The sequence below is a fragment of the Engystomops pustulosus genome, chromosome 1, assembly GCF_040894005.1.
Source record: "Engystomops pustulosus chromosome 1, aEngPut4.maternal, whole genome shotgun sequence".
Lineage (NCBI taxonomy): Eukaryota > Metazoa > Chordata > Amphibia > Anura > Leptodactylidae > Engystomops > Engystomops pustulosus.
In genome coordinates, this window is record NC_092411.1 from 21,326,241 (window position 1) to 21,343,082 (window position 16,842).

A 16,842-nucleotide genomic window follows, 5' to 3' on the forward strand; every position below is an offset into this window, starting at 1 on the left:
GGAAGTTGACCTGTATTGACAGTATTTGGTACAGTATGTCAATGGACTAAAGTAGGATAACAAAAAAATGTTTAATTAAACCCCAAAATACAGAACTGACGGATTACGTAATACACTTTTTTTTTCTGATGTAACAAAAACGATATACAGTAAAAAAAAAACAAAAAAAACCTGACATGCATGATGTATAAATGCCGGTGCTGAGAAGCTGGATATCGACCTTTCCACTCAACACTGCTGGTGAGTCATGTATAGAAAAACTGGTGAAACATATCCATCCCTCGTATAAGAGCAGTGTCTACTGTCTGCATCTCTCTTGTAGAGGAAAATTTTTTAAAAAAATTTTTTTGTATCCTGGCACTCACTGGATAATGCCACAACAGGTTTTTTTTTTTTCCATGATAGCTCCATGCCCAACCAATCCTTGGTCCTCTTCTCCATCTCTGTCTCTTCCGGGAGACCTCTACCACAGGTGGGGGAATCTTGATCCCTCTCTTTTGTTTTTTTGCCTTATTTCAGGAATGCAATTACACATTGCCGCATGGCTATCCGAACAGGAAATCATACACATCCACATTTTTTAGCGGAATGTTGTTTCAAGGTGTGGTAAACGAGATTGTCATCCAAGAACGACACGTCGTCGTCGAAGGCGATGGGCCGGCAGCACGCCTGCTTCACCTTGTCGTTAACCAACTTTTTCTTGATAGTCAAGTTTTTGAGTATTTGGTCGTACGTCGTCTCGGGGTTATTGCAGGACCCACTGCAGTACCGGAACTTAAGTTCTTCTTTGGCTTCGTAGCCCAAACCCAAGTCAGTCACATTCAAGTGTATCTCCCGCAGGACACATCCTCTGCTTCTCCGTTTCTTACTATCCTTCATGGTCTTTTTACTGGAATCCTTAGTGTCTTTGGTAGCAGCTAGTCTCCCCCTGTCTCTCCGGGAGAGCGATTGCATGTTGGAGGACCGTCGGAGTCTTTTGATGGTGTCCTGAATAAATTCCAACACGTCGTCGAACTGATCCGGATAGTCTTCAGGTGCTTCAGCTGCCGGAGAGAGAAAGAAGAAAAAAATATTACACCTTCACGGAACAAGAGAAGGTAAGTTGGATCTTTTTAGATATGTAAATGAGTAGCGCTACTATTATCTGTTCTCCGTGACTCCGGAGTAAACGCAGATCACACATTCCATAATCACAGATTCATCGTTTTGGCAAAAAGTTTCTGCACGTGTTTGCTGTTAAAAGATATTCTGAGCACACGAGACAAAAACTTACAAAAACAGACCCCATAACTCTAAGCAAGGTCACTCTTCTAACCTCCTCTGTCAACGCTTTGCATACTTTACTAGGTACCGCTCCATTGACTTTGGTGTAATTTGAATATTGCCCCACCCTTCTTGAGCAATCAATACCGGTATGTGAATATTTTTGGGGATCTTTACTATCAGCTGGCCAGGGACCAGCCCTCTAAATCAACCCAGGGACCACCCACCTGACAGTAGAGAGCCCATTTAGCACATTGGCTGCAGGAACTACCCTGAAACAATGCAAATGAGGCTCTCTACTATTAGATTTGTGGTCCCGGGCTTAGAGGATAATATGGCTCCGCCCTTCTGACCCTATAGTAATAAAGATATTGACATTATGAGAGCTAGAGAGAAATTTTGACAGAATCAGTGGTACAATGGGAGGGATGTATCATACATTGGTGTACGATACATCCCCCCCTCCCCCGCATGTGCCCTATATATACACAACAGCCAGCTGTGCCATTGGATAATTCTATGGCAGGTCCTGCCTGGTGTATAACTGTGCTGTAGCCTGCGCCAATAGGTAGGACAGGAATGCCCCGTGTCGGTCCACTCCACTGCGGGGCACGGACCTCTCCAAGCCCACTTGGCACGCAGGTGGCCTAAGAGGTAAAATAGTCGTAATTCCTGGCCATGCACAAGGAATTGTGACTATTTCAGAAAATTGGTGTACACATCCTGATACATCTCCCCAAAGGATGCAAAGATTTGGGGTTGGTGAAGATGAAATAGAAGAGGATCTTTCTGCTATGGCCCAACAAGATGTTGTCCAAAGAAAGCAAGACCCTCTCAGATGGGCTTATGGAAAACAGTTACCCAGGGCAAGCAACCCCTTTTATCGATATAATTGTCAGAAATGGACCTATAGAAACCAGAGAAAACTACAACATTTCATACCGCAACCAGTGTAAAATAGGAAATTTAGGCTTTATTATCTCCATCAAGTACCATATATACTCAAGTATACGCTCGCGGCTGACATCATGTTTCCTGCGACGGACCGGGAGGGGCTGGCAGGCTATATACTCGAGGGGGCAGGCAGGCAGGCTATATACCTGAGGGGGCAGGCAGGCTATATACTTGAGGGGGCAGGTAGGTAGCCTATATATTCCAGGGGACTAGCAGGCTATATACTCCAGGGGGCTGACAGGCTATATTCTTGATGAGGCTGGCTGGCTATATACTCCAGGGGGCTGGCTAGGTATATACTCCAGGGGGCTGGCTGGCTATATACTGAGGGGGTTGTGACCAATGCATTTCCCACCCTCGGCTTATACTCGAGTCAATAGGTTTTTCCAGTTTTTTGTGTCAAAATTAGGGGTCTCGGCTTAAACTCGAGTATATACGGGTAATACAATTGATTTGTGCGTTGTCTTTGCGTTGATGTAGCACCCATCGCTGTTCCTAAATTCTATTACAGACGATATCTAGATTGTTCTATTGTTTTCTGTATAATTATTAGTGTGTATAGGGGTATTCTATACACTAAGTTTCCAATTAATTCTCCATAATTTTATGGGTAATAGAGTCCACTCTTCCGATCTGTAGAGTTTTACAGCTTTTTCTTTTGAGGGGGAGGGGGTTTTGGTGATATGGGATATATTAACAATTCTGTTTTCTACTATGTTTGCATGTGATGTGATTCTAACTAAGCATTTTGGGTAATGTTTTAGTAATTGTAGAAGTCACTGGAGACTAAACATCACAAGGATGGAAAGAAAAATATGAATAGGATTTTTAATATTTGGGATCTTTTAGGTTTAATGTATCTGAAGTCGCAAGTAATAAATATGTTCTAGGAAACTGATCCGCGATACAACCCAATTCTATGTAATGTGGTACGTACAGGACTGGCGGTGCACATACCATGTAATGAAGACCACATGAGCGCCATATGTGTGTGAGTGCGGGTCTCATTATATCCATACATTCCATCAGTAAATAATGCAGCGCCGTACTAAATGTCAACAAATGCGTTCATAGAGACACAACTAAGTAATGAAAGATTAAAATGTATGTCGCTTTTATATTTTTAGTATGGGGGCATGCCCAGAACAATTGCTGCTTAAAGGAAACCTACCATTTGATTTGATGCATTATGAAGCAGACATACCTTGAGACTGCTGTAGCTACACTGATGCAGGATCATATGTTGGGTAATCCCTGTGCTGAGTGGTTTTGCTGATCAAACAGATATAACATTATGATAATGAAGCTCTGTCGCTTCTATGGCTAATTCAGCACTTCTCCTAGCACACTAGTTATTCACTGCAGGAGAGGATGATGTAATCACTGTGTTGTGTCTGAAGGCAGAATAATCAATTGCTGCACCATCCCCCAGCTGCTGTGTATGAGTGATCCAGCTCGGGTTGATTAGTCATGTCTTGACTAAGCTCCCGTGTGTAATGTGTTTATGTCAGCCAGCCTGACCCAGCTTTCCCAAGGCCCTGAATGTTATAAATCTTTTTTCAGCAAAACCACTCAGCTCAGGGATTAACCAAGATCTGATCCTGCATCAGTGTAGCTACAGCAGTCTCAAGGTATGTTTGCTTCATAATGCATCAAATCAAATGGTAGGTTTCTTTTAAAGTGACCGTCCAGGACATGCAATTCATGACTAATCCACATACCTGTTGGCCTCCATTCTCACGCTGCTATCTCCATTACTTTAATTCCCTCACCTTTAAGTCACAGATACCCCCCCCCCTACACTGCCTTAGTATTACCTTATTTAAGAAAAAATAAGGGAAGCTTTTTTTTATTAAACAAAGACGCTTAAAGGGAACTTGTCATAAGGTTTTACCCAACTGAGTTTCTATCCCCCTCAGGTAGGGTATGAAATGTATTTTATAGAATTCCATCTTTTATGTGAAATCTCGCCTGGTTACCTAAAATAATCTCCTCCATAGTCAGGCAAATATGACTCATCTCACCTCATTTTCACTAGACGAGTCAAGTTTAATAGTTGTAGGGGAACTGTCTATTCAGAAGCCCCTATCTATGGTTCTGTAGTACCTAGAAGCAAGCTTTTTGTGTGATATTAAAGATAAGAATCTCATCTTGCAGATGCCATCAAGCTTATGGTTCTGTGTGCTACAGCACTGCAATTACAGGCCGTTAAAAAATAGCTGGATCTTTATCTACGGCTTGAATTTTCCACTGTGGGGCACATTTACTTACCCGGTCCAGTCGCGATCCAGCGGCGGGTTCTCCGATGCTGATTCGGGTTCTGCTGGGATTCACTAAGGTCTGTGCGCCGATATTCACCAGGTGTCGCTGCTGCGCCGAGGTCCGCCGGAGTTCACCTGCTTTTTTCTGGTGTATGTGAGTGCTTGATCTTGCGACACAAATGGCTTTTTAAATTCTGCGTTTTTTCCGAATCCTTCGGGTTGTCCGGTGGCCACGCCCCCCGATTTCTGTCACGCGAAAGTGGGCGCGATTGCACCAAAAATCGATCGCGTGCGCCACAATCCCGTGAAATACAGGGCAAAGCGGAAATATTCGGGAAAAACCCGACGGATTTGCGGCTGCGGACCCTTAGTAAATGTGCCCCTATGTCTTTAGCGTCCTGTATCTGGTTGTGTAGGTCACAATGCCGTGAGTCTAATGTCTTTAATTTGACACAAGAAGCATGTTTCTAGGTGCTATAGAGCAGAACATAGGGACTTCTGGAGTGACACTCCCCTTGTATGAGTTTGGGTGAGATTTCACATAGAATTCTAGTGGGAATTCTAGAAGGGACATTCCATACTCTACCTTAGGGGGTAGTAGTTTAGTGGGGTAAACGGGACAAGCGACAGGTTCCCTTTAATAAAGCAATAAAGGTACCCGGAACAGAAAATAGAGCCCCTACGATGTTCCTAAATCTTGGTTTCTAGTGTTATCTCTAATAATGTATCACCTCTTTTTTTTTTTTTTTATTCACTGAATACATATAGCAAAGGGTTCCTTTTTGTAACCTTTTTTTTATTCTTTTTTATTCTTAGTTGGTTATGTGGGCAGCCATCAAACCTCGTATTAGAGTGTCAGAGTGTTGTATTCATGCTCTGTGACCTCTGCAGACCAGGAAGTGTTTGACTATTTTTAGTCTAATACTATTATTAGTGTTAAATTATGATGTTGTTCTGTGTGAAAACTGTCGGATTTTGTAATACACCGTAGATTATATTAAATATATACATTATACATTCTACGCAGAATTGTGTAACAGTAAAGGGGGTCCCCTACTTAAGAACACTCGACGTACATACGACCCCTAGTTACAAACTGACCTCTGGATATTGGTAATTTATTGTCCTTTAGTCCTAGGCTACAATAATCAGCTGTAACAGTTATCAAATGTGTCTGTAATGAAGCTTTATTATTAATCCTGGTTCTTATGACAACCCAACATTTTTAAAATCCAATTGTCACAGAGACCAAAAAAGTTCTGTCTGGGATTACAATGATAAAATATACAGTTCCGACTTACATACAAATTCAACTTAAGAACAAACCTACAGGCCCTATCTGGTATGTAAGCCGGGGACTGCCTGTATATTATATTTAATGTATTAATTTGGTCTATAACTATTATTAATGTTATATTATTTTATAATTATATTGTTGTTCCATGTGAAAACTGTCGGATTTTGTAATATAGATTATATTAAAAAGTCACATAATAATCGCCCAAAAATTATATATTTGGCAGAAAAACTTGACTTGGGTCTTTACAGTTCATGCATTCCCTTTATATGTGAAGTCTAAATATAATGGAGAATATGATGGTAAAATCTGAGATTGTGGTCCAGTTCTGATTTCCAGATTGAGGCAGAAGCCCCTGGCGGGGGGACACTACTCTACGACCTCCTTGTTCCTTAATAGGACATATTAATGTCTGTGTAGGACACTTCCTTATTGACCATTCCTTCTGTAATTCCGGATAATACAGCACTTATCCAGGTATTTAGGTCACTTTGACTTTGCAAACCTTCAGGGATTATACTAAGAAATTCAGTTCCACTCTGGCTTTCAGATATGACAGAACAGGTGCATTTCATGCTAAGCCCAATGTCTTGTATGCAAAGGTCCCAATGCAGAGTCAGCAGAGCGAACATCTGCGCACAGCAGAGCGCGACTTACCTCCCCGTACCCAGAGCAATTCCCAATTCCCTGCAAATTCTGCATATTACACCACACTGGGTATAACAGCTCGTCTTCACTGAAGTGAATGAGATTGAATGCAATACCACATGCCACCAGTATACAAGCATGGCGCTGTTTTTGGAACAGAGCAACAAGTTTCTGTAATCCCCTTTAAATCGCACTCGCAAAGGGAGACAAGTATAATCAACAGATGTTAAGTTTGCAAGTCAAAAGATGGCAGAGAGTTCAAATACTCGTCGTCTCAGGTGTCGCCGGGAGCCTTCCTGTGTATAAGCTGCATACAAATGCGGATCAAGATATTCACTAGCGCCATTGACATTCAGGATGACTTGTTTGCTTGATTAGCCGCTCCAGCTCCAATGAATATTCTATTTGATTATGCAAATTCTGCCTAAGGCTGCGACAATACAAGTCTGCGTATAGATCCCCCGATCTGTACTGTATGGGGTATTACTGCAATAGGAATAGTGACTATATGGAAGAAGGTCTGTAGTAGGAATGTCTTTTCTATTGTTAGAGAAATCACAGAAAGAAAAATGTATTAGTTGGCTTTAGTAGGTAGACTAGGACTGAAAGAGCAGAGACAATACAGGAAGGAAGTGTGTGTCTCCAATATGTCCTCCCCCTATACAGACAATACAGGAAGAAAGTGTGTGTCTCCAATATGTCCTCCCCCTATACAGACAATACAGGAAGGAAGTGTGCGTCTCCAATATGTCCTCCCCTATACAGACAATACAGGAAGAAAGTGTGTGTCTCCAATATGTCCTCCCCCTATACAGACAATACAGGAAAGAAGTGTGTGTCTCCAATATGTCCTCCCCTATGCAGACAATACAGGAAGGAAGTGTGTGTCTCCAACATGTCCTCCCCTATACAGACAGTACAGGAAGGAAGTGTGTGTCTCCAATATGTCCTCCCCTATACAGACAGTACAGGAAGGAAGTGTGTGTCTCCAATATGTCCTCCCCTATACAGACAGTACAGGAAGGAAGTGTGTGTCTCCAATATGTCCTCCCCTATACAGACAATACAGGAAGGAGGTGTGTGTCTCCAATATATCCGCTCCTATACAGACAGTACAGGAAGGAAGTGTGTGTCTCCAATATATCCGCTCCTATACAGACAGTACAGGAAGGAAGTGTGTGTCTCCAATATGTCCTCCCCTATACAGACAATACAGGAAGGAAGTGTGTGTCTCCAATATGTCCTCCCCCTATACAGACAATACAGTAAGGAAGTGTGTGTCTCCAATATGTCCTCCCCCTATACAGACAGTACAGGAAGGAAGTGTGTGTCTCCAATATGTCCTCCACTATACAGACAATACAGGAAGGAAGTGTGTGTCTCCAATATGTCCTCCCCCTATACAGACAATACAGGAAGGAAGTGTGCGTCTCCAATATGTCCTCCCCCTATACAGACAATACAGGAAGGAAGTGTGCGTCTCCAATATGTCCTCCCCTATACAGACAATACAGGAAGGAAGTGTGTGTCTCCAACATGTCCTCCCCTATACAGACAGTACAGGAAGGAAGTGTGTGTCTCCAATATGTCCTCCCCTATACAGACAGTACAGGAAGGAAGTGTGTGTCTCCAATATGTCCTCCCCTATACAGACAGTACAGGAAGGAAGTGTGTGTCTCCAATATGTCCTCCCCTATACAGACAATACAGGAAGGAGGTGTGTGTCTCCAATATATCCGCTCCTATACAGACAGTACAGGAAGGAAGTGTGTGTCTCCAATATATCCGCTCCTATACAGACAGTACAGGAAGGAAGTGTGTGTCTCCAATATGTCCTCCCCTATACAGACAATACAGGAAGGAAGTGTGTGTCTCCAATATGTCCTCCCCCTATACAGACAATACAGGAAGGAAGTGTGTGTCTCCAATATGTCCTCCCCCTATACAGACAGTACAGGAAGGAAGTGTGTGTCTCCAATATGTCCTCCGCTATACAGTCAAAACAGGAAGGAAGTGTGTGTCTCCAATATGTCCTCCCCTATACAGACAATACAGGAAGGAAGTGTGTGTCTCCAATATGTCCTTCGCTATACAATCAAAACAGGAAGGAAGTGTGTGTCTCCAATATGTCCTTCGCTATACAATCAAAACAGGAAGGAAGTGTGCGTCTCCAATATGTCCTCCCCTATACAGACAATACAGGAAGGGAGTGTGTGTCTCCAATATGTCCTTCGCTATACAATCAAAACAGGAAGGAAGTGTGTGTCTCCAATATGTCCTCCCCTATACAGACAATACAGGAAGGAAGTGTGTGTCTCCAATATGTCCTTCGCTATACAATCAAAACAGGAAGGAAGGAAGTGTGTGTCTCCAATATGTCCTCCCCCTATACAGACAGTACAGGAGGGAAGTGTGTGTCTCCAATATGTCCTCCCCTATACAGACAATACAGGGAGGAAGTGTATGTCTCCAATATGTCCTCCCCTATAAAGACAATACAGGAAGGAAGTGTATGTCTCCAATATGTCCTCCCCTATACAGATAATACAGGAAGGAAGTGTATGTCTCCAATATGTCCTCCCCTATAAAGACAATACAGGAAGGAAGTGTGTGTCTCCAATATGTCCTCCTCTATACAGACAATACAGGAAGGAAGTGTGTGTCTCCAATATGTCCTCCTCTATACAGACAATACAGGAAGGAAGTGTGTGTCTCCAATATGTCCTCCTCTATACAGACAATACAGGAAGGAAGTGTGTGTCTCCAATATGTCCACCCCCTATACAGACAGTACAGGAAGGAAAGTGTGTCTCCAATATGTCCTCCACTATACAGACAATACAGGAAGGAAGTGCGTGTCTCCAATAGGTCCTCCCCCTATACAGACAGTACAGGAAGGAAGTGTGTGTCTCCAATATGTCCTCCGCTATACAGTCAAAACAGGAAGGAAGTGTGTGTCTCCAATATGTCCTCCCCTATACAGACAATACAGGAAGGAAGTGTGTGTCTCCAATATGTCCTCCGCTATACAATCAAAACAGGAAGGAAGTGTGTGTCTCCAATATGTCCTTCGCTATACAATCAAAACAGGAAGGAAGTGTGTGTCTCCAATATGTCCTTCGCTATACAATCAAAACAGGAAGGAAGTGTGTGTCTCCAATAGGTCCTCCCCTATACAGACAGTACAGGAAGGAAGTGTGTGTCTCCAATATGTCCTCCCCTATACAGACAATACATGAAGGAAGTGTGTGTCTCCAATATATCCTCCCCTATACAATCAAAACAGGAAGGAAGTGTGTGTCTCCAATATGTCCTCCCCCTATACAGACAATATAGGAAGGAAGTGTGTGTCTCCAATATGTCCTCCCCCTATACAGACAATACAGGAAGGAAGTGTGTGTCTCCAATATGCCCTCCCCTATACAGAAAATACAGGAAGGAAGTGTGTGTCTCCAATATGTCCTCCCCTATACAGGCAATACAGGAGGGAAGTGTGTGTCTCCAATATGTCCTCCACTTTACAGACAATACAAGAAGGAAGTGTGTGTCTCCAATATGTCCTCCCCTATACAGAAATTACAGGAAGGAAGTGTGTGCCTCCAATATGTCCTCCCCTATACAGACAATACAAGAAGGAAGTGTGTGTCTCCAATATGTCCTCCCCTATACAGACAATACAGGAAGGAAGTCTGTGTCTCCAATATGTCCTCCCCTATACAGACATTACAGGAAGGAAGTGTGTGTCTCCAATATGTCATCCCCTATACAGACATTACAGGAAGGAAGTGTGTGTCTCCAATATGTCCTCCCCTATACAGACAATACAGGAAGGAAGTGTGTGTCTCTAATATGTCTTCCCCATATACAGACAATACAGGAAGGAAGTGTGTGTCTCCAATATGTCCTCCCCTATACAGACAGTACAGGAAGGAAGTGTGTGTCTCCAATATGTCCTCCCCTATACAGACATTACAGGAAGGAAGTGTGTGTCTCCAATATGTCCTCCCCTATACAGACAATACAGGAAGGAAGTGTGTGTCTCTAATATGTCTTCCCCATATACAGACAATACAGGAAGGAAGTGTGTGTCTCCAATATGTCCTCCCCTATACAGACAGTACAGGAAGGAAGTGTGTGTCTCCAATATGTCCTCCCCTATACAGACAGTACAGGAAGGAAGTGTGTGTCTCCAATATGTCCTCCCCTATGCAGACAATACAGGAAGGAAGTGTGTGTCTCCAATATGTCCTCCCCAATACAGACAATACTGGAAGGAAGTGTGTGTCTCCAATATGTCCTCCCCTATACAGACAATACAGGAAGGAAGTGTTTGTCTCCAATATGCCCCCCCTTATACAGACAATACAGGAGGGAAGTGTGTGTCTCCAATATGTCCTCCCCTATACAGACAATACAGGAGGGAAGTGTATGCTTGCAATATGTCCTCCCCTATACAGACAATACAGGAGGGAAGTGTGTGTCTCCAATATGTCCTCACTTATATAGACAAGACAGGAAGGAAGTGTGTGTCTCCAATATGTCCTCCCCTATACAGACAATACAGGAAGGAAGTGTGTGTCTCTAATATGTCTTCCCCATATACAGACAATACAGGAAGGAAGTGTGTGTCTCCAATATGCCCTCCCCTATACAGACAGTACAGGAAGGAAGTGTGTGTGTGTCTCCAATATGTCCTCCCCTATACAGACAGTACAGGAAGGAAGTGTGTGTCTCCAATATGTCCTCCCCTATGCAGACAATACAGGAAGGAAGTGTGTGTCTCCAATATGTCCTCCCCAATACAGACAATACAGGAAGGAAGTGTGTGTCTCCAATATGTCCTCCCCTATACAGACAATACTGGAAGGAAGTGTGTGTCTCCAATATGTCCCCCCTTATACAGACAATACAGGAAGGAAGTGTTTGTCTCCAATATGTCCCCCCTTATACAGACAATACAGGAGGGAAGTGTGTGTCTCCAATATGTCCTCCCCTATACAGACAATACAGGAGGGAAGTGTATGCTTGCAATATGTCCTCCCCTATACAGACAATACAGGAGGGAAGTGTGTGTCTCCAATATGTCCTCACTTATATAGACAAGACGGGAAGGAAGTGTGTGTCTCCAATATGTCCTCCCCTATACAGACAATACAGGAAGGAAGTGTATGCTTGCAATATGTCCTCCCTTATACAGACAATACAGGAGGGAAGTGTGTGTCTCCAATATGTCCTCCCCTATACAGACAATACAGGAAGGAAGTGTGTGTCTCCAATATGTCCTCCCCCTATACAGACAATACAGGAAGGAAGTGTGTGTCTCCAATATGTCCTCCCCTATACAGACAATATAGGAAGGAAGTGTGTGTCTCCATTATGTCCTCCCCTATACAGACAGTACAGGAAGTAAGTGTGTGTCTCCAATATGTCCTCCCCTATACAGACAATACAGGAAGGAAGTGTGTGTCTCCAATATGTCCTCCCCCTATACAGATAATACAGGAAGGAAGTGTGTGTCTCCTATATGTCCTCCCCTATACAGACAATACAGGAAGGAAGTGTGTGTCTCCAATATGTCCTCCCCCTATACAGACAATACAGGAGGGAAGTGTGTGTCTCCAATATGTCCTCCCCTATACAGACAATACAGGAGGGAAGTGTGTGTCTCCAATATGTCCTCCCCTATACAGACAATACAGGAAGGAAGTGTGTGTCTCCAATATGTCCTCCCCTATACAGTGAAAATAATTTTTCTTTATGGTGTAGTCATAATCATTACATTAAAATAATCAAAAACACACAAAGAGATAACAGAGTGAAGACATATCTTCCATCTTTTGACCAGGACAGATCACCCCTTTAACACCTGTGACCTAGACATGTTGTTTGTTCCTGTATATTTGGTGGGAATACCAGGACAAAAAAACCCTGACGCGAAAGTCACTGTAGTGAAGCAGGATCCATCACCTGTCAGAGGAGTTCACATAGATATGTAAATGAAGGCCTAAAGCCCAAAATAACTCAGAATACCAGGATATCACGTATCACCAGTGGACAATGCCGGCGCTTCTACTGCAAGTCCATACTGAATGTAGCGGAGTTAGGTATGTTACACAGATTCCCAAAAGTTTAGTCGCTGTGCCAGACGGCAGTGCTAAGGACCAGCTCCTATCCTAATGCAGGGGGCACCTTGGCCCTTCTGTTCCATACATGGAGGGTGACATAGTTGTGGTGGACAAAACAGTGGAGTATAATGGAGACACTATCATCCAGACCACAGGATTGTGATGGGAAATACCCAAAATAGATGGTCACAATTTTTATTCAATGACTACCGCACCAATGAATCTTGAAGGAATGTATCTTCCTTTCAGTGAGGGCCTGTCATGTGGACACGCATCTTGTTTTCGGTAAAATAAATGAGATTCTTTATATTCTACAGGGAAGAAACCTCAAGGGTCACTTTTCATGGCCAAGACGAAAACCAGGACTTCTATATTTGTCTTCTATATAAAGAAAAGTTGAAAACATCTAAATCAAGAAAATCAGAACTGAATCTGTGTAGACGAGTGACCTGAAGGCCACTAGTGCCAAGTTATGTCCCCTCCGAAGTTTTTATATCACTAACAACAAGTTATGACCCAAATGTTCCAAGTTGTGAACCCACCATCCAAAAAGTTACGAGGACCGTAAACCCACTAATAAGACCCCTAATTTAAGACCCCACCGATATCAAGTTTTGACCCCATCCAACAAGTTGCGAGGACCTAAAGCCCACTAATACCAAGTTATGTCCCGTCTCATTCCAAGTTTTGAAATATCACGAACAACAAGTTTTCAAGTTATGATCCCATCAATAACAATGATACAACTCATACCAAATTATGATCATATCATTTACAAGTTTTCACCACAGGGATATTAAGTCATGATTCCACAGAGAAAGTTATGAAGATTGGTAATACCAAGCACACTGATACCATGTCATGACTTAACCAATACCAAGTTATGATATCACTGATACCATGCCCCCAACAATACTAAGTTATGACCTCACTAATAACAAGTTATAACATCACTGATGAAGTTATGGAGTATGAGGGCCATTGTGCTATTAGGAACCTTGAGGGTGGTAGAAATTCTTTTGTAATCTTGCCCAGATCTGTTCCTTCCCACAATTCTGTCTCACAGCTCCTTGGGCAGTTCCTAAGACCTCATGATTCTCATGATCTCTGACATGCACTGTGAGCTGTGTCTTGTATAGACAGGTGTGAGCCTTTCCTAATCAAGTCCAATCAGTTTAAATAAACACAGCTGGACTCCAATGAAGGAGTAGAACCATCTCAAGGAGCATCAGAAGGAAATGGACAGCATGCAAGGGGCTGAATACTTATGATCATGTGATATTTCAGTTTTTCTTGTTTAATAAATTAGCAAAACATCTTCATTTCTGTTTTTTTTTCTGTCAAGATGGGGCACAGAGTGCACATTAATGAGCAAAGAAAAACTTTTTTTGATCTTACTAATTGACTACAATGAAACAAAGAGTGAAAAATGTAAAGGGGTCTGAATACTTTCTGTACTCACTGTACAATGTGATAACACCAATAACAAATTTAGACCTTGCTGATACCAAGTTACGATCATTAGGTTTCTATGACATATTCTGAAGATAGAACCGGTACCCAATGGTTATGATGTGTCCTTGACCATTTCCACCCAATGACGTGGACATTAAATAGTATTGACAAATACTTAAAGGACTATAGCAGCAAAAACACTCAGAACCAGCAGCTTAGGTGACAACCAGTGTTGGTCCCTCAAAACTTCTCTTGAAACGGAGAAGGTGCCTAATCCAGACAGTAGACGAGAAGAAATAATCCGATCGCATCTTGGAGGAGAGATCCGCACATGACGCCGTAAATCTGTCCGTCACAGACCAAGTGTAACTTCAGAAGAAACCGTATATTATACAACTTATAAAATGGCACTCAATACCAGAGACTAGGGGGAGAGTATAAAAATATACCACTGTGGCCAGTCAGACAGGAGTAGGTGTCTGTAGCATCATGTGGTCGGATAAATGTCAATGCTCATCACTGGCTCTGCATGTCGTACAAAATTAAAGAAGAACAAGCTCTACTTTAGAGAGACCTGGTCATGGTGGACCTCACGTATCTCAAGATGACCCTATCTAGTGTTGCACAAAGGTTCCTTGGACCTACCGTTACTACCATTATTCTGTGTCCACCATCCATCAACGCCTAGGAACTAGAACCTATTAGCCTCCCAATGTTGGTGTCTTCTTCTAGTATTAGGTTAGAGTCTGGGTCCATTGGAGGATCTTCTGGAACTATGGTGGTTAAGTCCCATACTGGATCTATGTAATCCAAACAGAAACAAATACCGTAGCTTCTGAATCAAGACTGGTTCCTCCAGAGTCTTAGATCCTTCAGAATCCTAGAATCTTCTCTGATGCCTGGGCCATGGTGCCACAGAGAGGCATTAATAGGTTCACGGTTGGGACGGTACAAATCTACAACAGTAAACTCCATAATCAGAAACACGTTTATCCATTTCCTAATCCCATATGTGATGTGGAGGTGATGCACAGAATGTCAAGAATGTGCAAAAAGGAGATGTTTTGTCTTTACATTTGGAAATATTAAATCTGCCATGTTAACCTTTACAATCCTGGGTCCTGAGAGATCATGGAGATTTCCAGTAAATCACTACTTATAGTAATCTGGTCTTCTACTATTATACTACTTGTACATAGGGGGCAGTATTATAGTAGTTATATTCTTGTACATAGGGGGCAGTATTATAGTAGTTATATTCTTGTACATAGGGGCAGTATTATAGTAGTTATATTCTTGTACATACGGCGCAGTATTATAGTAGTTATATTCTTGTACATAGGGGGCAGTATTATAGTAGTTATATTCTTGTACATAGGGGGCAGTATTATAGTAGTTATATTCTTGTACATAGAGGAAAGTATTATAGTAGTTATATTCTTGTACATAGGGGGCAGTATTATAGTAGTTATATTCATGTACATAGGGGGCAGTATTATAGTAGTTATATTCTTGTACATAGGGGGCAGTATTATAGTAGTTATATTCTTGTACATAGGGGGCAGTATTATAGTAGTTATATTCTTGTACATAGGGGCAGTATTATAGTAGTTATATTCTTGTACATACGGCGCAGTATTATAGTAGTTATATTCTTGTACATAGGGGGCAGTATTATAGTAGTTATATTCTTGTACATAGGGGGCAGTATTATAGTAGTTATATTCTTGTACATAGAGGAAAGTATTATAGTAGTTATATTCTTGTACATAGGGGGCAGTATTATAGTAGTTATATTCATGTACATAGGGGGCAGTATTATAGTAGTTATATTCTTGTACATAGGGGGCAGTATTATAGTAGTTATATTCTTGTACATAGGGGGCAGTATTATAGTAGTTATATTCTTGTACATAGGGGGCAGTATTATAGTAGTTATATTCTTGTACATAGGAGGCAGTATTTTAGTAGTTATATTCTTGTACACAGGGGGCAGTATTATAGTAATTATATTCTTGTACACAGGGGGCAGTATTATAGTAGTTATATTCCTGTACATAGGGGGCAGTATTATAGTAGTTAAATTCTTGTACATAGGGGCAGTATTATACTAGTTATATTCTTGTACATAGGGGGCAGTATTATAGTAGTTATATTCTTGTACATAGGGGCAGTATTATAGTAGTTATATTCTTGTACATAGGGGGCAGTATTATAGTAGTTATATTCCTGTACATAGGGGCCAGTATTATAGTAGTTATATTCTTGTACATAGGGGGCAGTATTATAGTAGTTATATTCTTGTACATAGGGGCAGTATTATAGTAGTTATATCCCTGTACATAGGGGGCAGTATTATAGTAGTTATATTCTTGTATATAGGGGCAGTATTATACTAGTTATATTCCTGTACATAGGGGGCAGTATTATAGTAGTTATATTCTTGTACATAGGGAGCAGTATTATAGTAGTTATATTCTTGTACATAGGAGCAGTATTATACTAGTTATATTCTTGTACATAGGGGGCAGTATTATAGTAGTTATATTCTTGTACATAGGGGGCAGTATTATAGTAGTTATATTCTTGTACACAGGGGGCAGTATTATAGTAGTTATATTCTTGTACATAGGGGGCAGTATTATAGTAGTTATATTATTGTACATAGGGGGCAGTATTATAGTAGTTATATTCCTGTACATAGGAGGGCAGTATTATAGTAGTTATATTCCTGTACATAGGAGGGCAGTATTATAGTAGTTATATTATTGTACATAGGGGGCAGTATTATAGTAGTTATATTCTTGTACATAGGGGGCAGTATTATAGTAGTTATATT

General features: G+C 41.6%; 1 protein-coding gene across 1 annotated transcript in view; it reads right to left on the minus strand.

Moving 5' to 3' along the window:
• Positions 1-402: 402 nt before the first annotated feature.
• Positions 403-16,842, minus strand: part of GDNF (glial cell derived neurotrophic factor) — a 35,082-nt gene continuing 18,642 nt past the window's right edge. The window contains exon 3 of the mRNA XM_072113254.1: positions 403-1,043. Within this exon, the coding sequence (XP_071969355.1) occupies positions 562-1,043 (482 nt within the window). The 3' untranslated portion in view covers positions 403-561. The remainder of the gene's footprint in view (positions 1,044-16,842) is intronic.